Here is a 23146-nt window from a genome sequence, read left to right as displayed (position 1 = left end):
GCGAAAGACGGACCTCCCGGAAGTTCGGGAAGGCTGTAAATGGGTCCGTTTCTGGCTTCCAGAGAGCCTCCAGAGCCCAAGGAGGCAATTTTCGCCCTCCTGGAGGCTCAAGGAAAGCCTTCAGAGCCAGGGGAGGGCAAAAAAGGCCCACCCCCACTGTGGTGCAGAAGGCCAACTAGGCCACGCCCACCCAGCAACCAGGCACAGAACCCATTGCTAAAATTTTTGAAGCCCACCCCTGGCTCTTTGTGATTTTAACATGATTCAAGGTTTACAAACCAAAATAATTATTTAGGTGGGCAACTGGAATTTATGCACACAGGAATATGGGTTTGTTTAAAAAAAAGTTTTTCCCCTATTAGTTGAAGACAATAAAAATCATGCATTATTCTAAAATCAAATGTTGGTAAATAATTAAAAGTATTTTTACACCTTATATTGATTTTATAATGCTGTGTTAATTAACTTGGGATGGGTGGGTTGTTGTTAGTTTTGGTTCTACACTTAAATTCTTTCCTCTTGATTTTTTTTTCTGTTTTTTATTTTTTATTGGCCAGCTACTTATCTAATTTTCCTTTGTTTATGTTTCTTTATAAAAGTTTATGTTGGATAGTTTTCCCCTATTTTTTTTTCCCTTGGAAATATATAAGCTGTGCATATGTGCTTCTATACTTTGAGTTGTAGCCCAACATAATATTTCTGTTAGTTTAGTGGGACATAAAGGGCCTCAGGCCCAGAGGAAGTAGATTCTTACCAAATAGAACAATGTAAATCCTAAACTTTTATAGCTGTACTAAGGATTTCAAGAAGATACTTCACAGATATTTTGCATGCCTAATTTTACTTTGACTGTACATCAGATAATTATGACTAGGGATTTTAATCAAGTTTTAGGTTCTTTATTAGACCAGAATACTATCCACCTAATTTTTTGTAGATAGAAAATATTGCAAACATATGCTGCAGTTTAATTTGGAGGATGTAGTACAGCTTTTAAGTCCTTTGTGATAATACACTTTTTTTGGTGGACATAAGAGTATTTTTAATTTAGACTGTGTTTTGATATCTTAAACTTATTAACAATAATTAAATGGATTAATACATATAATATTGGACCTAAGATCACATCCCAGCTATTAGAACATATAGTGATCCTTTTTTCCTGCATGGTATTTATCAGGTATATCTGATTAATGTTTTAATGTTTCATATTGTTGCTTTTATTGATTGTAGATCACATAAAATTGCTACAAGGTTGAGATGCATGATATAGAAGTTTAATAAATAAATACCAGGACCAGCCTGTAAATTCATAGCAATCAACGTATGTTGTGGATTATATGTAATTTTTGTCCATCTCCTCACATCTTCTACTTTCTGCTCTAGAAGGAGAATTATTTTATCCAGTGGTTTCTGATCTGCTGACAAAACTATACAAAAAACGTGGGATTTTTGAAATGCTAAAATGTGATTCGAACAATATCTGAAAAAAGTTATGTGATTTGGCATTATTATCTAACTTTATTTTTTTAGGATGTTGCTACCTAATTCTTCTTGTGATAAAATTGCATATTTCTGTATTAAGAGAAATTAATTAAGGAAAACATTTTACTTCCTACTTAACAATTTCCTTCAGAAAGATCTGAGACTCTGTCTCCCAAGATTTCAACCCTTGAAGAGCACAGAGCTATGAGAAGGCTATATGGGTAGTCCTCAACTTATGACACAATTGAGCCCAACATTTCTATAGTTAAGTGAGACATCTGTTAAACGAGTTTTGCCCTATTTTACAATGTTTCTTGCCACAGTTGTTAAGTGAATCACTGCAGCTTTTTAGTTAGTAACCCAGTTGTTAAGTGAATCTTGCTTCCCCATTGCCAGTAAGTAGTAAAAGGTGATCCCATGACTCTGGGACATAGCAAGCATCATAAATATGCCAGTTGCCAATCATTTGAATTGTGATCACAAGACCATGGGGATGCTGCAAAAGTTGTAACTGTGAAAAATGGTCATAGGCCACTTTTAGCAGTGCTGTTGTAACTTTAAACAGATTTTAAATGGTCACTAATGAACAGTTGTTAGTCGAGAACTATTTATACTTAAGTTTTGCAGCTTTAATTGCAAAAATGTCGAAGATTCATATAGTTACAACCTAAATAGCCACATTAACCTTCTATTTGTCTGGATCGCATTCAGGTGTGTTTGCTTGGAAGATAAAGAAAGATGGAGTCCTCAGCAACTACTACAGCATAGTTTTATAAATCCACCACTAGTAAAAGCACCCATATTGGAAGAAAGCCCAGATGGTAACTATTTCAATGTTTCTAATGTGCCAGCCTTTTAGGTAAACATATAACTCTGTTTTTAAAATGCATGGCATATATCTTTAGATTGTGTTAAAAGAATTGCATATTTAAATATAAAATGCCTGTCAACATAATGAGGTTTTTGGTAGATGTTTATTTAAAGATTTTGTTTGAGGGAATTTCAGACGTACAATATCATGATTTCTAACACCAGTTGGAATCAATAGGCAATAAAATAATTCTAAACCATTATTTATGCCTGAACCATCACAAAATGTTCCTATCTTATGTTTTTCAGATAGGGAGTATTCTTGATATAAATATCCTCATGATGTGAGTTCTAAGCTTCCCTTAGGCTTGAAAGCTGGCTGGGTGACTTTGAGTCACCTGCCAATACATCTTTGTAATAATCAATATGTTAGACTGCAATCCAGTAGAGGCTTTAATCACACCAAGAGTCACACCAGCTTTTGTTAGTTTAAAATATCAGGTTGTATACAAATCATTTCCCTTTCTGTTATATTTTTTTTAAAAAATTCAGATTCACCAGCAATAGATGATACCGAAACTGTTATTTCTAGCAGCCAGATTGCTAGTGATATTCATGTCACAGAAACACAGAGGCAACTTTCCCGGTATTACAATGAATTTGAAGAACTACAGTTGCTTGGAAAAGGAGCCTTTGGAGCAGTCATCAAGGTAAAGCAGTGCTCAGCACGAAACAAATTTTACTCAATAGAATTACTTTGAGTTACGTGTGTAAGTGTGGTGACGTAGTGGTTAAAATTCAGTACTGCAGGCTACTTCTGCTGCCTGCCGGCTGCCTGCAGTTTGGCAGTTCGGTTCTCACCAGGCTCAAGGTTGACTCATCTTCCATCCTTCCGAGGTCAGGAAAATGAGGATCCAGATTGTTGGGGGCAATAGGCTGACTCTGTAAACCTCTTAGACAGGGCCGTAAGGCACTGTGAAGCAGCATATAAGTCTAAGTGCTATTGCAATTGCTAAATAAAACAGGGATTGTGTAACAAATGCTGACCTTATCCAGCTGTGCAAAGAATAAAGAGAAAAAAATAGAATTTATTTCGGACAAAAAGAAATGAGCAGATGCCCAGAAGGAGTTGTTTTTATATAATCTCCATTGAAGCATCTCTCTTGTACCCTTTTTCAATGGACAGGTCCAGAACAAACTAGATGGCTGCTGTTATGCCGTGAAGCGAATTCGTATAAATCCCACAAGCAAGCAGTTTCGAAGAATCAAAGGGGAAGTAACACTTTTGTCACGGCTAAACCATGAGAACATTGTGCGGTATTTCAATGCCTGGATAGAGAAATATGAGGGTCCTCTGCTTAATAATTCTGCATCGGAAAGCACAGAAGAGAAGAAAGTAGCTGAGAAGCTGGTTGAGAACGGGAAAGGTGAGCCGGCGTTTGTGGATGACATAGAAGCAAATGCCCCTCCTCCTGTCCTGACCAGTTCAGTGGAGTGGAGCACCTCCTGTGAAAGATCAACCAGTGCCAGGTTCAGTGGAGCTGATCAGGAATCCAGTGATGATGATGATGATGATGAAGGGGAAGGAGTCTTTTCGCAATCTTTCTTGTAAGTAGGAACAATTAATTTCTGTGCTTTCCTTTTGCTTGTTTACCGTCAATTGATTTGATTGTTTATTCATCTTTATTTTTGATAAATAACTCAAAGTGGCTAACATATCTAATACTCTTTTCTCCACAACAATCATCCTGTGAGGTGAGTTGGGCTGAGAGAGAGAGAGAGAGTGACTGGCACAAAGTCACCTAGTCAACTTTCCTGGCTAAGGTGGGACTAGAACTCACAGTCTCCTGGTTTCTGGCCTGGTGCTTTAAGCACTAGATGATGCTGGCTCTCTGCTGTGTTAAGTTTGTATTATGCAGAAGTTATGCCACCTGTTGTTCACCAATAGATTCATTGAAACATGTATTTTGACTGGCAGTGCTTAAACTGTGTACAGCACCTGAAATGGAAGATAAACCATCTTTTAGGATTTTTGCCTGTCAGATGAGATGAGATATTTTTATATAATTATACATTGCATTTAATTAAATAGGCCATATCTATTCTGGTGTACAATGTAATTAAAACAACAAAAACTCATAATTAAATTAATAAATGGAAACTATAATTAAATATCACAGCAATAGAGTAATTTTTAACCTAATGAATTACCATTAAACATACCTCTGTGGAACATGTGAGGTAAAAAGCACCTCCTGCAAAGATTTGGATATTTAAAAGCTCTTGTTTCTTGATTTAGGCCAGCAGCAGATTCTGAGAGTGATATCATTTTTGATCATGAAGAAGACAATAGTAGAAATCAGATTATGGTAAATATTCTATTGAAAATACAGCTTTAAGCCGCCTCTTTCAAATCTGTGGATTGATAGTCTGTCAATCAACATCATGTATTGTGATATGGTTCTGCTTACAGTTAAAAGCCACAATAACATTGCAATTGCTTTATTGATAAGAGTATTTGTACCCAGCATCATTTGTGATGATGGATGGTAGAATACAAATAAAACAAGTTTATTTGGCATTTTAGCAAATAAAATGTTGTTTTTACATGAAAGAAATGTTATGGATTTATGGACTGATTAAATACATGTAGTGAAGAATTAGGCTCATATTGTACTTCTGTATTTTTGTGATCTAGGATGAAGACTACAAGGAAAAAGATAGTCCTAGTGAAGAAAACAAAACATCTGTGTTTCAGACTATGCACCATCTTTATATTCAGGTTGGAAATTATCATCTGGTACATCCAGAATAAATGTATTCAGAATAAAATGAACATTGTCTGTTTCTGAGATAGAAGGAATGTTATAGTCAGTATCCAGAATCAGAAGCCATCTAAAAAATCTGAGAATTTTTTCAGGCATACAAGTTTTAGAAGCAAACAATTTATGATTTCAGAGCATGCTTAAAATAGTGAAATCTCTCTCAGCTCAAGCTCAGCTCCTAATAACTACATAGATACATGCATGTTGTTTTCAATATGGACTTCGGATGTTTGGCTGGGATTTTGATTACTCAATTTGGACTTTACTGCTGTGGGATTTGCAACTCTAGTTTAAAGCTTTGGGATTTTCTGATTGTCTCCCCTCCATGTATTAATCCTGTCAGTTTCTTAAGGTCAGCCAGATACTGCCATCTGCTGTGGGAGAAGAACATGTCTCCCTATTGCATCTGATGTGAGAAATAATCCACAAAGAGAACATGTGTTAAAAGCTTTGGCTGATCTTTAAAAAAACCACTTTATATTAGATTTGCTTCATCCCATGAAACATTCAAAATTGCTGTACCTGGGTTAATCAAATATTGTGTACCTTTGAAAAGGGTAATGACTACAAGGACTGGGTGTTATACACCCTTAGAATTGATCAAACAATATAAGTATGTAGAAGCATTCTTATGAATCACATAAACTTCTTCCTTAGCATAACAAAGTGAAAAGACATTGATTTCTTTGAAGGACTGGGTTTTTTTTCCAGTCAGGTAGCTAAGCAAATGAAATTCAGGCAAACAAACCTATAGTTTTCCTTCTTTGTCTCTTTCCGTTGTCTGCCCTCATAAAAGGATTAAATCTAGCCAGTCAGAATACATTTCTTTAAATAAATTTCTTTTAAAGGGGAAGCCTCCAGTATTTAAATGGTTAATCACCCAAAATCTGGGTGGTAGAATACCTAGGAACAATTATACATATGATGACATTCCCAGATGCTTTCAACTTTTTTCCCCTCCTTAATCTTGCCTCTAAAGATGGAATATTGTGAAAAGAGCACGTTACGAGATACCATTGATCAAGGTTTATACCAAGATGTCAATCGTCTTTGGAGACTTTTCCGGGAAATATTGGATGGTTTAGCTTATATCCATGAAAAGGTCAGTGATGGTCATTCCAAGCAAATGCACATCTCTTGTACTTTGTTAGATTTTAGTTAATTATTTAACAAAAAGATATTCTGGCCTTGATAAAGGCAGGGGAGGTCTCAATTATTTCATTGCTATCTGATTTTCATTTTTGCTTCCCAGTATATCTGACAATATATGTTTGATTTTACCAGCAAAATCCTGACTAACCACCTGACTAACCAACTGATGTATCTCCTTAGTCAGAGATAAATAACCTGCCAAATCCTATTTTGCAAATCTGGTGTCCTTCCTGGTTGTACCAACAAAATTTGGCACATTTTGCTGTTTGTAGCTGTATTTTGTATTTTCTTAACCTTGTAAAATTAGATTGTATGGGATATTTTAAAAACCTTTTCTGTGTTTTTTTTTTTAAATTTAATATTCTGGGTATGCTTATGTTGATGCTACTGGTTGAGCTAATGAAGCTATGGACAATATAATAGAATGGGACAAGTTTTAGCTGATTTTCCTCTCTTTCCACATCCCCTTTGAAAATAAGGGATTCTGGGAGATGTGCACTGTTTCAAGCAAGTGCTATTTTTGAACAACAGTGTTTGGATTTAAACCCAGCATCAGTGCAATTTTGCAGGGTAAAGCTTCAGTGCCAATTCTGCCTGCACGATTGGCCCTTGGAGGCCGCCTGGTAACAGCCTCTCCAAACACTCCAGACAAGATAGGTTATTGTTCATATCCCAAGTTTGGGATATTATTGATTTGCTATTAATACTATTATGATATAATTTTTCTTTATTCATTCCCAGTTTTCACCCATGTTCTAACATTTTTATTATTTAATTACCTCTGGCTGGTTTGCAATATTACCTTTGTTGTAGTAATATTGAATTGAAGTTGTGCACATATATCTTTGAAATCTCTTTGTGTCTAATGCTACTGTTAATAATGAAATTATAAACCGTAGTAGTAATAGTAGATGAGTGGTGCGATGACCTAGAGGTAGAGCTCTCGCCTCATGATCAGGAGGCTATGAGTTCAATTCTAGGTAGAGGCAGATTTTTTTTTTTCTGGGCACACTGAGAATATATCTGCTGAACAAAACTTCACATTGGTGACAGGAAGGGCATCCGGCCATTAAATCACTCCATTAGCTCCATTCAGTTACCCAGACTCCACCCTGCAAGGGATTATGGGATTGTTAAAATACTATGAGTAGTAATACTAGACGGTTTTAGGGGGCAGTACCTTTAAGTCAGTTTTTGACTCCTGGTGACTATCTAGACTAGACACTGTAGTTTTCTTGGCTAGGCTTGCCAGTGATGGCTTCTTAAGGCTGAGAGAGAGTGACTTGCCAAGTTCACCCAGCTGGCTTTGTATTTAAGACCAAACTAGAACTCACAGTCTCCCAGTTTTTAACTGGATGAGTTAACCACAGTAACTCACAATAACTTTTAGTGGTATTAGTGCTATATTTATTAGTATATCCTGTTTTTAGAATATATATCCTACCAGGGAGGCTTACAAGTAGCATTAACAATAATAATAAAAAATATAACATATGCTATAATACTCTGGGCAGTTTTCAAAAATTGTGCCCATATAATCATCATCTTCTTACCATCTTGATCATCATTTGTGATAATCATCATGCAATATAGAAATGTAAACGAAGTTTGCCCTGCTACTCTTAAAGGCTGAGCTGACCTCATACTAGAGGGTCCAATGTTATATTCTGTTTAAGGTGTGATTCATATGCACACTGTTTCATATCAAACTCTATTTGATTTTATTAAAGGGAATGATTCACCGAGATCTGAAACCTGTCAACATTTTTTTAGATTCAGAAGATCATGTGAAAATTGGTGACTTTGGTTTGGCAACAGATCACCCAGCAAATACAGTAAGTGTTTATAAGAAAAGGTGAATGCTGTAATATATAAGTTGTGATATATTATTATTTATAGAACAAAGCAATGTTTTAATTTTAGTTTATATGACTAATAAATGAATCTTCATAAGAGATGTTAATTCTACTTACACTGTGCATCATATGGTTTACATACTTATCAACATCACATTTGTATCCTCACTAGCTCAAGATCCAGCTAATCAGTTTCCTAGCTGAACAGGGACTGAAGTCTAATGCATTGCCATTTGCATACATTTTCAAACAACACAGTTTCAAACAACACAGCCATTATTCAGATCTAAGAGTGTGAACTATAACCAGATATTGTGTGTTTTCTTTTTCAGGTAGACTCTAAACCTGGAGAAGAAGTTTCCAAGCAAAATGTGGCTAAAAATGATCCATTGAGTAGGTATAAAGCAGCATGTTTTCCTGCTTTTTTAAACATATAGTTTTGAAATGCAGATTTCCAAGATTGAAATGAATTAATATGTTTCAAATTACAGGATCAGGGATAGCATTTGTTCTTCAAATGCTGACCAAGCTTAATTTTTAAGAAACTTTATGTCAGTTGCTGGCAAGTCCCAATAATACCCAACCATTTCCTGTATGAATAGTTTTCATATTTGAACACTAAGAAATGTTCATATTTATGATTTTTTTTTTGTTCTAACTAGTGTTTCTGGCATTCTGTTGTGAACAACAGCAGCTTCATTGAATACATTAGCAGTTTGAACCTCTCTTGCCTTTTCTTGTTAACTTTTAGTCTACTTCTGCTTAAGGACTTTTTTTCAACACTTCCCTAACCATTTTGCAATGAAACAGGGATTCTCTTCAAAAAAATAATGTACATAATATTGGTAAAAATACAGTGAACACCTGGAATATAAAGAGTTTCAATAAATACTGAAAACTTGGATTTTAAAATAACACATAATAACCACACATGCATATTCACAGCTCAGATTATACAGCGAAGGAGATACAAGAAGTCTGATTTGGTTAAATATTTTAGGCAAATATTTCTACTTGGATTCATACTTGCAAACTCACTGTAGAATGATTGCATTTTCAAGCTATAAAAAATAATGTAAAATATATGTGAGTTACTTTCTAAACATTCAAAAGACAGTAAAGCAGTTAATAAAGTTCAATAATTAAATCTTTGGTTTTTAATAGGAAACTTAACAGGAATGGTTGGCACTGCTCTTTATGTGAGTCCAGAAGTCCAAGGAAGTACTAAATCTACATACAATCAGGTAAAAATGTCCGTCCCACATTCTTATCAGGGAAATTGCCACAATGATATCGTGTGAAATCTACAGAGGGTTTTTTGGATCCAGGTTTCTTGCTTAGAGCCAAAGATTGCCATTTACTTCTATTACAACATGGAGTTCTTGTGAATTGGTTTTGCTTTACTGAAGTTCCCTGCATGGTTTATAGCAGGGGTCCCCAACCACCAGTCCGCGGACCGGCACCGGTCCGTGGGAACAAATCCCTACCGGGTCAGCTGGTTTGCTGGGCGCGCCTATCTTGTTTTGATGAAAAGTGCTTCCTGGTGAGCTTTTCGGGTAGAAAGCTCACGGAAGCTTTCATCAAAACAAGATGGCGCTTAGCAATGTGCGGCTCACCGGGCGCGACATAAAAAGTTGGGGACCACTGGTTTATAGCACTGTGTTTCAATCTTGGCAACTCTAAGAAGTGTGGACTTCAACTCCCAGAATTCTTGGCATTGAAAAGTCCACACCTCTTAAAGTTGTTAGGCTTGAGAAACACACTGATTTATAGGCAGAAAAAGAGGATATAAAAACAATAACAGTTTTAATAACCTTTTATTATTGATAGGGGAAAGCCTTTAAAATGGCATTTGCTATCACGTAGAAGTTTTAAAAAAGGATTGATTTTACATATTGACTATTCACATTTTTAGGCACACTATCCTCTTGCCGAGCATTTGGATACTATCTTTTGTTTAATTCAAACATTCGTATTATATAAAAGTATAATGGCAGCAATTGTACAGTCATTGTTATTTTGTCAACTGTCCTAGAATTCAATTTGCAGTCAGAAGTTCTTTGCAATATTTTTTTTTAAACGGGCCCACTATTAGATACACAATCTGGTTAAAGTAAGATATCCGGACTGTTTAGATTTCAGATTTCTATTTTTTGAATGTGTACTGACTTCCAGTTTTCTTTTTCTAGAAAGTGGACCTCTTCAGCCTGGGTATAATATTCTTTGAGATGTCCTATCATCCAATGACTACTGCATCGGAAAGAATCTTTGTTCTCAGTCAGTTAAGGCTTGTATGTATAAATTTCATTTATAATTTGTCCAGCAACAACTTACTTAATAAGGCAGTTTTTTTTAAAAAAATTGTTTCACATGATCAAAATTGGAGTGATTGGCAGTTGCCATTTATTTATGATTACAGCCTCACATGCTCATCATTTGCTACTTTCCCAACTGGTTTCTGACAACTAAAATCAATGGGGGAAGCCGAATTCTGTTAACAGCCATGTGATGCATTTAAGAACCTTGTTGCTTCGCTTAATGATCATAGGAAAAAAAGTTCATAAAAGCAGGTGTGACTTGCTTAACAATTATCTCACTTAGCGATGGTAATTCTGGTCTCAATTATAGTTGTAATTCAAGGACTGCCTGTATCAGGGCAGAGCAAAGCATTAATAAGAAGTGTGTGATGAAACATTTTAGCTTAAATGAAGAATTTCTCTTTGGACTATTTAAGCAGCCACATATTTTGCAAGGGATACTTAGCTGCTTCATTGCTGTGCCTATATGAACAACGTAGCTGGGTATGCATGTATGAATGGACATGGATGGAAGCAGCTATCTGGGAACTTAAAAAAATGACGTCTAACTCTCCTGAAAGTCATTAGGTTGGGAAAGGCTACCCTCCATAATTCTAAATGGCAAAGTTATTTTCATTTTGATACATACAACTTTTAAGATGAATCTAATGTGTTTTATTTTTCAGCCATCTATTGAATTTCCAGAAGACTTCGATGAAGTGAAAAATGTGAAACAGGTATTCAATTTTTTTTAAAAAAGTAATTATTACATTGTGTGTTAACGGTTTAATTATTACATTGTGTGTTAATGGTTTAGCAACTCTGGGTGGTATCTGTTTCTGTTACAGCGGTTTCATTATCCAAAGTAAGTAACATTATCAGTGATAGTCACTGATGATGTTACCTAGCTTGGGTAATGAAACATCTGCAAGAAAACAACCAAGCTCAGAGAGCACCAAGGACCTCTCATGTCAACCCTGAGCTACAAATATTTTTCTTTATTGACAGTTAATAATAAACAATCAATATCTGTTTGCCCTATTAGGATTTAATAATACATATCTAGTTCCTTGAAGCAAAATAATGTTTAGAAAGTAATATTGAAGTAATATTTTTCAAAAATGGCTTAAGTATTATACAGTTTACAGATTTTATTAGCATGGCTGAAGGGTTGTTCAATATTTTTGTATTTTCTGACATCAGCTGCAAATATGATATAATTGATTGTGTGTAACTAGGAAGACATATCTAAAGATAGAAGTTAGAAAGAAAACTCTTCGATTTACAAATTTAAAATGTCACTATATATATTTTGGCTTTCTAGAAACTGGTGATTGCTTGGCTATTAAACCATGATCCTTCAAAACGACCAACTGCTATGGAGCTCTTAAAAAGTGAACATCTTCCACCTCCTCAGTTGGAAGAGTCTGAACTTCATGAAGTCCTTCATCATACTTTAGCAAATGTGGACGGAAAAGCATATCGGACCATGATGGGCCAAATATTCTCCCAGCGCATTTCTCCCGCAATAGATTATACCTATGACAGTGATATCCTCAAGGTGTGTTCCTAAGTCTGCATTGAAAAGAAACAGCAACTTAGATATGATTGGAATCTTATATTATTGATTTTAAAATAATAACGGAACAAGAAACCACAAACAGAAGGGGAAAAGGGGGGAGAAAACTAATGGGGAAGAAAGGTGAAAAACATTGGGAAATATTGCTTTGACTACTTCTAATGCTTCCAGTGTAGTACTTTCATACACATAGTATGAAAATTGGCAGGGGAAGAAGGTATTAGTGGTTGTTTTGATTGCTGCTCTGTGGCTTCCCATTATGTCTTATAAGCTCTTTTAATTGGTAGTGATATTTACTTTTGAAGCCATAATAATAATAATATTATTTTTATTAATCAATTTATAGGGCTGCCCATCCCAAATTAATGACTCTAACCATGTTAAAAATATTAAAAAGGGAGAAAAAAACACATGCAACAATAGCCAGAGTAAAAACAGACTCATCCATAACAATTAACGTAGCCAATGCTCAACCCCATCTTAGGCCTAGTGACAAGCCAGTCTTTAAGCCTTACAGAACATTGACAAAGTTGTGGCCAATCTGATTTATTATTGCTTAATAATAATTTATTAAACTTCTATGCTGCCCAACTCACATACAGTAGGTGCTTTCTTTTCAATCTGAGTCCTTTCAAGGCAGAATTTCTGAGGTATATTTAAACATACTGCCCATTATTATAGGCAATAGCTTTTAAAAAAAATCAAGACATGGTACACATTCATTGCAAAAACATATTACACGTTTAAAAAAAACAAAAAAGTTAATAAAAATCCTAGGATCTATTTTCTGCAGACCAGGAGAAACTCAGTTTAATGTGTACAAATAAAATATAAGCACTGAAGTGCCTAGTCAGGCACTGTTTCCAAAGTCATCTGTATTAATTTGTGAGCTGAGGTGGAATATGGGAGTAAATTGCAGGCATGAGAACCAGATTTCAAGCATACAAATTCTCAAAGGCTAATGAAGTGAAAGAAACAAATACACATTACTTAACTCTCCCTTTTTGGGAATAGAAAACTCATTTGATAATTTGAAACTGCAAATATTTACTGAAAACATATTTGCTAATTAGTAAAGTATATTAAGCTGAATGAATATAAACCATCTGCTCATGGTCCAGATGCACACTGTATTTTTGTAACTGAAGAGGAAAATGCATTGCTTACTTCTGATCACTGTTAATTTTAGGGTAGCTTTTCTGTTTGGTCGACCAAGATTCAACAACATGTGTGTGAGACAATCAGCCGAATATTTAAAAGACATGGTATGTATGCTTATATCGAATATTCTTGAATTAGATTGAGATATTTTGATAAGAAAGGTATGCGGCATTATTATTCTAACAGCACAAATAGACACTGTACTTCTGTACCCTTCATACCTTGTTCTTGAATTAATGTCAGACATATTCAGTACTATATTTACAGTATATGACTACTAGGTCGAGTTTTCAGCTATCAGATAATTACATTTATTGAAACATTGAATGAATAAATATGCACAGAAGTTCAAATGTCTCTACTTGAAATAAGTCGTAAACACATACTTTATTTGAAAATGAGGATGTTAAGTGAGAATGAGAAAGTTACGGTTTATGAAACAATTTCTTTAAAAAAAATTATATTTGTTCTGTGGAATTTTAATAGTTATTATCATTTTTGCACAGGGGCTGTCAAGATGCACACTCCCTTGCTGATGCCTAGGAATAGAAAACTGTATGAGCACAATGAAGCTTCGTATTTGATGGACCACAGTGGAATGCTGGTGATGCTTCCTTATGATCTCAGAGTGAGTAGGAATATCATCTTCAAGGATCTTGGACCAGCCTTGCCTAGTCTAGCCTCCGGATTTCTTAGGGAGTACAGCTTCTGTAGTTCTCAGGCAGTATCGCCAAATCAACTACTGTGGATAAGAAACTGATTTAAAGAGCTTGCCCAAGGACATTGGGAAGGAAGAAAAGAAGTGTCAGTATAATTTCGTGTTTGATAGGAAGATAAGTTTACATTCGTAGTAAAACATCTTGGTTTCTTTATATTATAAACTATATTTTCACTTAAAGATTGCTGCTGTTTAACCATGAAAACGATACTTTGCTTTATACTGATTTTTTTTTCAAGTTTATAACCTGCTTTTATACCTCCTTTCAGATTCCATTTGCAAGATTTGTAGCTAGAAATAATATAACAAACTTGAAAAGGTAAGGGAAATCTCCCAGGTATATATTTTTATTGTTTTCAAAACTGGACAAAGATGGAATGTTTATGCATTGTACTTCTGTAAAATAAAGCTGGCTTAGAAGAGGGACCAAAGTTTATTGAAAACCGTATGTTTCAAATGGAGCTTCCTGGCATCTGCAGTTAAAAGGAATCTCCAGTAATATATCTCAGAAAAATTCTTATTTAGGGCCTTGAAGCAACCATTCCCAACATAATGCACCTTAGGTATATTGGAGCACAATCCCCATCATTCATTGTCATAGTGGACCCTTCAGATAGTTACTCATGCCTGGTTACCTCATGGCTTGACAACTGCAGTATGGTTTACTTAGGCCGTACCACCCAGAAACTTCAACTGGTGATGCAGGCAATGAGAGGCACCTCAATTGGTTGTCTGTTTGCTTCTGACCATGATTCAAGCTGCTGATCGTTACCTGTAACATACATGGCATAGGACTGATTAATTGCGTGGCTACCTGTCTCCCATAGCATCTATCTGACTTATTTGATCTTACATGGTTGGTGCACTCCAGGATCCTTCAGTTAAACTATGTCATCTATTGGGGTCCCAGAAACACACTTTCTCTGTAGCAGCACATGCCTTTTGGAATGAGTTCTTCCAGATGACCCCCTGCTTTGCTGTTGTTTAGAAGGGCCATGAAAACCTAGCTCTTTGCTCAGGCTTTTTGTGAGGGAGAGTGAGAACCTTCGCTTCATACTCATCCTTTCTGTCAATCTTACCTTTTATCTTCTTTTTTAAAATTGATGTTTTTGTAATATCCTTCTTATAAACCATCCAGAATTGTTGAGAGCCAAGCTGCATAAATTTGCAGCCAAGTTTGATAATTAAATCATGTCCCCAAATATAGGGGAATTACAGGAGCGTAACTTAAGAGGTCTACAAACAATGAGAAATATGCTTTTGGAAATCATGGCCAATTGGAGTAGATAAAACTGGATAGATTGATTAATATATACTAGCACTTCTGATGGTTTTCTGTGTTTCATCTGCAAACATTTATCTCTTCAGATACTGCATTGAGCGAGTTTTCAGGCCTCGGAAATTAGATCGTTGTCATCCAAGAGAACTCTTAGAATGTGCATTTGATATAATCACACCTACCGGAAATAGTTTTTTACCTATTGCAGAAACAATCTATACAATCTGTGAAATAATCCAGGAATTCCCAGTGCTGCAAGTAGGTGTTTTTCTGCCATGTCCTTTCCAAAAGGTATAGGGTCAATATTATTTTCTTCACTGAGAATCCGGGATTTAACTCCTCCTACTTGCTAAGAAGACTAGTAGACATATGACCTAGTTCCTTCTCTGTTCTTATTCTGAGTAGATGCAAACTAATCATTACTATTATTATTATAAAATTTATTTGCCACCTATCTCACCATGAGGTGGCTCACAAGTATAAAAAAACAAGAAGAAATAAAAAGGAAGTTTAAACAAAAATAAAATAATAAATAAGAAAAAAAAACCAGAAAAAACATTGTCACTAGTAAAAAAGATGGGTGAGTGCTAATAATTGTATAATAAATAAATATAATACAATATTATACATTATTACTCCAAAAAGTAGTGATTTATTGGTGACTTAAACTATTGATATAGGAGATGCTTGATTTAATGACGTATCCAGTCATAACAGAATATTTTTCATTAATGAAATCCAGTGCAATTGGATTAAATCTAATTCATTAATGAAATTCAGTTAAATTTAATTAAATCTAATACATTAATCAAATCCAATTCAGAAGATTTGTGTTATCCCGGAATATTGGTAAGAAGGAAGCTTCTATTCCAGAAGAGCCTCTGTGGGTTCATGGGTCTTCAGATTCTTCATTTAGGAATTAAATTCATTGTCAAGTAAGATTCCCTTAGTGTAGGTAGTCTCAGTTGTGATATAGCACACAAAGAAGTGGGATAGGAGAAGAAAGGCTGGATACTGAAATTTAAGTTTAGTTATCATGAAAAAGTAATGGAAATGCAACTGAAATTCATTTGTGTTTGTTAGGAAAGAAACTATAGTATCTACTTAAATCATACTGCCTTGCTGAAAGCAATCCTTTTGCATTGTGGGATCCCTGAAGATAAGCTCAATCAAGTTTACACAATCCTGTACGATGCTGTGGTAAGGCATTACGTTGTTCTTGAATTGCATTTTTATGTTATGGATTACAGGATACGCTGGTAGGGTACCTCTGTCACTGAAGGAAGGATGTTGAAAAAGAGCAGGAAGAGTAGCTATTCACTAAAAGATGAAAAAAAAAAGTCTGTCCATTAAAATATCCTTTAGGACAGGGGTGTCAAACTGGCGACCCGTGGGCTGGATGCATCACGTGCAGGCCACACCCACCCCATCTCTGCAAATAGGAAAAATGTGAAACATCACATGACGGCAACAGGACGCGAGGAGTTTTGGCACCCATGCTTTAGAAGGACAATGACCCCAAAAAGCTATGACAAAAAAAGAGAGCAAAGGTTTACTTTTTTATAGTGAACTGCACTTCAAAGCCTCTACAGCAGTAAAAAAAATGAGTACTCCGTAATGAAACCAATACATACTGTCTTTGAATACATACACTTTCTCTCACCTCTATGGACAATGTTTTATATTTATTTTCCTCCCCATACATACAAAAATAATTTAAGTAGCTGGTCATGGCAGCATTAGCTTCTCTGTAAATAAAGGGAAAATGCTTGGAAAGTTACCTCAAGGTGCAGCTGCAGTATTTATTTTGCCTTCTCTAATCTTGCCCATATCTTCAGCCTCACCACCACATAGACTCTTTGAAGAACAGCCCAGTCGGCCTGCACTTTGGCTGCCTCCAAGTCCTGCCTTACAACTGGACTTAAAAATCTGAATACCCATTAAATGACAGCAAAGAGATACAGAAAGTCTAACTGATTATTGCCATCTGTTACTGTTTAGATTTTTGTAGCTCAAGACATGTAGGAAGGGAATAAAAAACAAAGCAAAACAAAAAGGGAGACAAAAGTTTGAAGGGCAAACTTTGAAAAATCTGGATCATGCATCCATCGTTTCATGGTGCTTTCTAAGAGAAAGATTTTAAGTTGCATCAGAACAACCATGTTGGATGCTAAGTAAAATATTTCAGTTGCAATTAGGCAATGGTGCAAGCATTCTACTTGTCATGAGCCAACTAAAAAGCTGTAGTGCTGCTAAACTTAGCAATGGCTGGAGATTCAACTCCATACATTGGATGCTTATGCTGTAAGATTTTAAAAGAGAGTAGGGGACCTCTCCTTACCTTTGTCTTTACTACAGGAGAAAAGGAAATATTGCATATTACTTCTTTGTTCTGTAGCTTTCAAAATCCTTAACAGTTAAAGGAAAGGGATGGAAGACACGTTAGTGCAACCATCTCATAAGGTGGATTTGGTGCCAGAAAGAATAATAAGAGATGGTTGAGGATATAGGGAGAATAAAAGAAGAACTAGAAGTAGGGTGATGCATCCAGAACTGTGTTTGGCCCTGCAGAGGGTACTGTTCTTGGGGATTCCTAGATCCTGACATGTCCACTGCTGAGCAGACCCCAGACATAGGTTGCTTGTGTTTGTACTATGTTTCTTTCACTGCAGTAAATACTAGAACATGCACTCGTTCTCTTATAAATAGTGATATATTCATTTTTAAAGTGGCATCATAGTATTTATTTAGACATTCCCCCAAAGTCAAGATAAAGTTGGCAGATCTTACATGAAATGAAATTTATGGTAATTAGTAGCATTAACCATATTTACCTATAATTTCATTAATGATTAGCCTGTAATTGCTGAACAGGTAGGTGTTAGAATGGAAACCACTTTTAACATTTGCGGGATATTTTTTTAAAATCAGGGATAAAGAAATATCAACGAATCTGTTACAATTATTTGTTTTATTGCAGACTGAAAAGCTAACTAAAAGAGAAGTAGAGGCCAAGTTCTGCAATCTTTCTCTTTCATCAAACAATGTAAGAAATTTGAAATTTAACTTTATTGTTTATATTCCATTCATCAGTCCTGCAATCTTTGATTAGTCTATACACTCTCATTCCTGTAAACTTTTAACTGGGCAAAATGGTTCATAATACGGTAACAATTTTTAAACCAAGGTACCTTAAATGGGCTAATTTACAGAATGTGTTCAAAATCTGAGACCCATGTCTCCCATGCAGAGGTGCTATTCAGTTGGTTCGCACCTACTCGGGCGAACCGGTAGCAAGAATTTGGCGTGAGTCACCGAACCGGTAGCAACATCTAGCTGGCCACGCCCCCAACCCGGTCGCCCAGTTTCCACTCATTTGCCCCGCCCACCCAATGCTCGCTGCCCCAGTTTAAAGGAGGACTATTCCCCCTCCCTAGCCATGCATTTTCAAGCAGCCACTTGAAAACACATGACTGTGGGCGAAGCAGCGGTCCGTTAACCTGCAAAACTGTTCCAAGGCTGGATTCTTCATGGACACTAGAAGTATTGCTTCCCCTTGTGAGTAAAGTGTCTGGAGCGAAAGGGAAAGAACACTGGGGGAGAGGGGGGAAATCCAGCCATGGGGAAGTTTGCAAGAGCTGCAAAAGCAAGTCTGTTTACCTGCAGAACTTCTCTAATGTTGGATTCACTTCCCCTTGTGAGTAAAGTGCCTGGAGCAAGAGGGAATGAAGGCTGACAGGGATGTGTGTGTCTGTGTGAGAAAGAGAGAGAGAAGAAAGAAAGAAAAAAGAAAGGAAAGAAGAAAGAAAGAAAGAAAGAAAGAAGAAAGAAAGAAAGAAAGAAAGAAAGAAAGAAAGAAAGAAAGAAAGAAAGAAAGAAAGAAAGAAAGAAAGAGAAAACAAGAAAGAAAGGAAGGGAGAGAAACACCCACCCAGTCACATGACCACCAAGCCACACCCACCAAATAAGCCACACCCACAGAACAGGTAGTAAAAAAAATTGAATTCCAGCACTGCTCCCATGGAATTCAAATCCGGTAAATTTTGTGAAACATTTTATAATTGTAAACATTACAATTACAATAAAACAGTTCATGCCATGATACATTTTCTTTGCTGATGATCGATTGTGTTCTACAATTCAACCTGGACTACTTTTAAGGCCCAGATACATTTCTGAAGTATCCCAACATATGCAGCGAAGATAGTATAGTATAAATTCTGTCTTTGTTGAAGGCATTGAGGAATCTAGTAAAGAAATACAGTACCTCTGAAAGAATTCCCTAACAAATGGGTTATCTAGTTAATTATTAAACCCATTGTTTTCATTTTTTTGTCTTCCATACACAGTATCAAAAGGTTAATTTGTGAAATAGTCCTGTTTGTCTGAAAACATAGTTAATTTTTTCTTTCTATTTTTCTCCATCATCAGATGAGGCACAGCACTTCTGGGCAAAGTGCAGAAAGAATCCATAGCTGTTTTGTGTGAACAAATAAATAAAGTAGTTCATTAGATTAGTACAAGATTGTGTACCTGCTTATTTCATAAATTTACTGCCTCATCTCACCACATCCTCTCCTTCCAGCTATTTTACAAAAAGGGATGAGGATAGAAGAGTCTTTCCAATGGTTTGCTTTGATTACTCAGTAGTCCTCAACTTGCAACCACTTGTAAGTTGTTAAGTGAATTTTGCCCCATTTTATGACCTTTCTGGCCACAGTTGCTGAGTGAGTTGTAAAATTAATGGCATGCTTGTTAAGTAAATCTGGCTTTCCCATTGAAAGAATGGCCAATAAATCATGGGTTATCTAGTTCAGTGGCCCCCAACCTTTTTTGAACCAGGGACCGGTTTCACGATTATTTATTCTTCCACGGACCGGTACCTGAGTAACGTGAGACTCCACCGCCATCGGGACGGCTCTTTGTTCGAAGCCGCCCCTTCGACGAAACTAAGGCGCGAGCACCCAAATGCCACTTTCCAACTGAAAACCCGGGAAGCAACCGCCCGGAAGCGCCGTCGAAACAAGATGGCGGCGCCCAAGCTTTGCGGCCCGGTAAAAAATGATCCACGGACCGGTACCGGTCCAGGGACCGGTGGTTGGGGACCCCTGATCTAGTTAACTACTAAAGCCAATGCTCGTCAGAAGATTGCAAGAAGTGATCACATGATCCTGGGACACAGCAGCCACCACAAATATGAGTCAATTGCCAAGTGTCTGAATTTTGATCACATGATCATGGTGACGCTGCAGCTGTCCTAAGTGTAAAAAATGGTCATACGGAACTTTTTTTCAGTGCCATTGTAATTTTTGGATGGTCACTAAATGAACTGTTGTATATTTCATAGGTTTTTTTTTTTAAGTGAGGTCAAAGAAGTTAAATAATACAGAAATTAAGCTGGATATAAAGCTAGCTTTTGCACCTTTAGTTCAGAACGCCAGCATGCAGCCGTTCATATTTATGTTTCTTTTCAGCTTGTTCGGCTTTACAGATTTATCGAGCAAAAGGGGGAGCTGCAAGATCTAACCCCATTGTTGAATACTATGGTGAAGCAAAAGACAGGAGTTGCCTCGTTGGTGAAACTTGGCATGAAAGATCTGGAGGAAACAGTGGGTCTATTAAAAAAACTTGGCATAAAATTCCAGGTTTGTAAAGCAAAGTGAATTGTATCATTAATAGGGTTAGGTCAGTCAGCTGTATAAAGAATATTCAAACATCATAGAGAAAGAGGGACCTGGGTGTAAAATTTTGCATGGTGTAAGTTTGGAAGCTTGAAAGAGGCAGTATTATTTTACAAAAAATAAGCAGGGTGCAGATTTAGCTACATTATTTGATTCTGTTTAAGGGTCAGTAAACATATCATTGCAAAGGAGATGTCCTTCGTTTGCCTCATAGGGGTGTTTACAGCTGGGCCAGTCAAAAAAGTCAAAATGGTAGCTACAACCTCAACATTGGTGCCTGAAACTTCACAGAAAAATAAATGGTGTATCCAAAAAATTTACCTTAGCTCACTCTAGAAATTTCAGGAGGTTGAAAATGGGTCCCTGCAGCTCACATGTAACTTCAGGCTTATCCACCTCTGAGGTGTGATTAAAATGATGAGATAAGAATTTTCTCTTACAGATATCCATAAATTTGGGCTTGGTTTATAAAATACAGCAGCACAATGGGATTATATTTCAGTTTATTGCATACATTAAAAGAAGACAAAGAACAGTTACTGACATTCTTGCTGCTGGAGGTAGATATGATCATATGGTAAGTGGTACAAATTTGTCTTATTGGGCATAAGAAAAGTCTGATCATTTTCTAGCATATTTCTTTTTCTGGTTTCTGCAGATTTCACAGTTTAGAGGCCCAGATGCAGTTGGTCTGGTTCCTTCAGCTGTTGGAGTCAGCATTGCTGTGGACAGAATAAGTTCCACAGTTTTGAATATGGAAGAACCAGTATGTTTGTCTTTCTACTTTGCATATTTCAGGTAGACTCCATAAAGGGTAGGAAATAGAGATCCTTCTCAAGCAATCTAAATAATGAAATGAGATAACACAGTTTCAAATTGACGTTACTATTTCCATTACCTAATTGTAGGTAATTGTACCTAATTGCAATTACAAATAAAAGAGGACAGGGCAGAACATGGTAACTTCAAATTGCTTAATATATCTCTTCAGAAGAGCCAAGATGTTATTTAGGAGGGTCTCGTGCATCCCAAAAAACATGATCATAATTGTAATATGAATCATATTAAGTGACCAAGAATATCTTAACCTTAGAATAACATTGCCTGTCTTTCTAGTTTAAGTGATTTCAGAACAATCCATATCCAATTAAGTAACATTCTGGTTTCCATTTCTTTTTTCTTCTAGTTTACAGTGAGCTCTTGTGATTTGTTAGTTGTTAGTGTTGGCCAGAAGTCAATGGAAAGAGCCATAAATGTTGTTCAGAAGCTCTGGGCTGCAGGAATTGCAGCTGAAATTATGTATGACTGGTTTCAGGTAAGTTGTCATTTATTACATGTTCATTATTGTTGTTTCTGAGCTTATATGCATTCCTTTTTCCAAGCACATGAGGAATAGAACAGTAAGCAAAGCTAAGTTAAAGAAGATTTGGGGTTATCATTAAAGGAGGAAAAATTCAACTACAAGAAAATTCACCTGTGAACTTCTTGTCTGTGCCTTTGAAAACAACCAATCACAGATTGGTCTATTATTACAAGGTGTTGGAAATTTTGTAAGGATTTTTTTAAATGTCTGACATCCTACAGGCTTACCACAGCTCCGAGTACTTGCTCTAGAGTAAAGGGTCTTTAAAAGAGCATTAAACAAGACTGTAATCAACCTGCCTCCTGTTGGAAACTGTGGGGCTCTGGAGAACATCTCAGTTTTGCAGTTAGAACCTCCTGTTGCTCTGTGGTACATTGGAACAAAAGAAATGCTTAGTGTATTTTGATATTATAAAGTAGCTTTCCATAAATATTAATTAATAATGAACCTGGATGCGCTAATAGAATCTATTGAATTCAGTGTAAAGATCTTTATTTTCTAGCATTATTTGTTTCAGAACAGATTCCATATACCGTATATACTCGAGTATAAGCCGAGTTTTTCAGACCATTTTTTGTGCTGAAAAATCCCCTCGGCTTATACTCGAGTCAGATTCCCTCTGAAAAAAATGGGCTCAGAAAACAATGCGAGCCGAGGTCGCTTCGGCTCCGCTCGGCTTCTCCAACATCCGGCACTGCCCTGTTCTATGTGCCGGGCCCGGCAAGTCCGAGCAGCCAGCGCGTGGAGCAGGACGGCGCCAGAGATCGTTGGCTGCCTCTTTCGCAGCATGGGAGGCCTCCTCGGCTGGCCAGCTGCTCTCCTCCTTCTCTGCCTGTTTGTTCTGTGTGACCGAGGAGGAGGAGACCGGCCGGCTGGTTGGGGGAGGCTTTCTGCGCCGAGGAGGCGGCTGCTGGTGTCCGGCTTGCTCCGCTTCTCCGAT

General features: G+C 36.6%; 1 protein-coding gene across 4 annotated transcripts in view; it reads left to right on the top strand.

Moving 5' to 3' along the window:
* EIF2AK4 (eukaryotic translation initiation factor 2 alpha kinase 4) overlaps positions 1-23146 on the top strand; it is a 44152-nt gene that overhangs the window by 12643 nt on the left and 8363 nt on the right. For all 4 annotated transcript variants that reach the window (XR_015746743.1, XR_015746744.1, XR_015746742.1 and 1 more), the window contains exons 10-31: positions 2197-2306; positions 2848-3005; positions 3482-3903; positions 4595-4664; positions 4994-5077; positions 6100-6222; positions 8003-8107; positions 8461-8521; positions 9293-9372; positions 10318-10419; positions 11112-11162; positions 11750-11986; positions 13194-13269; positions 13672-13793; positions 14153-14202; positions 15252-15420; positions 16246-16362; positions 18143-18208; positions 20637-20807; positions 21286-21420; positions 21502-21609; positions 22030-22158. Coding sequence is in view for 1 of the 4 variants with exons in the window: in XM_026664563.2 (XP_026520348.2) it covers positions 2197-2306; positions 2848-3005; positions 3482-3903; positions 4595-4664; positions 4994-5077; positions 6100-6222; positions 8003-8107; positions 8461-8521; positions 9293-9372; positions 10318-10419; positions 11112-11162; positions 11750-11986; positions 13194-13269; positions 13672-13793; positions 14153-14202; positions 15252-15420; positions 16246-16362; positions 18143-18208; positions 20637-20807; positions 21286-21420; positions 21502-21609; positions 22030-22158 (2746 nt within the window). In the remaining 3 variants the exon portion in view is untranslated. The remainder of the gene's footprint in view (positions 1-2196; positions 2307-2847; positions 3006-3481; positions 3904-4594; positions 4665-4993; positions 5078-6099; positions 6223-8002; positions 8108-8460; positions 8522-9292; positions 9373-10317; positions 10420-11111; positions 11163-11749; positions 11987-13193; positions 13270-13671; positions 13794-14152; positions 14203-15251; positions 15421-16245; positions 16363-18142; positions 18209-20636; positions 20808-21285; positions 21421-21501; positions 21610-22029; positions 22159-23146) is intronic.

Source organism: Notechis scutatus, chromosome 1 (assembly GCF_049901735.1).
Source record: "Notechis scutatus isolate UNSWTSFEM ecotype Mainland chromosome 1, rNotScu1.2, whole genome shotgun sequence".
NCBI lineage: Eukaryota > Metazoa > Chordata > Lepidosauria > Squamata > Elapidae > Notechis > Notechis scutatus.
The sequence above is the reverse complement of the archived record's forward strand: the minus strand, read 5'-3'. Positions and strand labels throughout refer to the sequence as shown.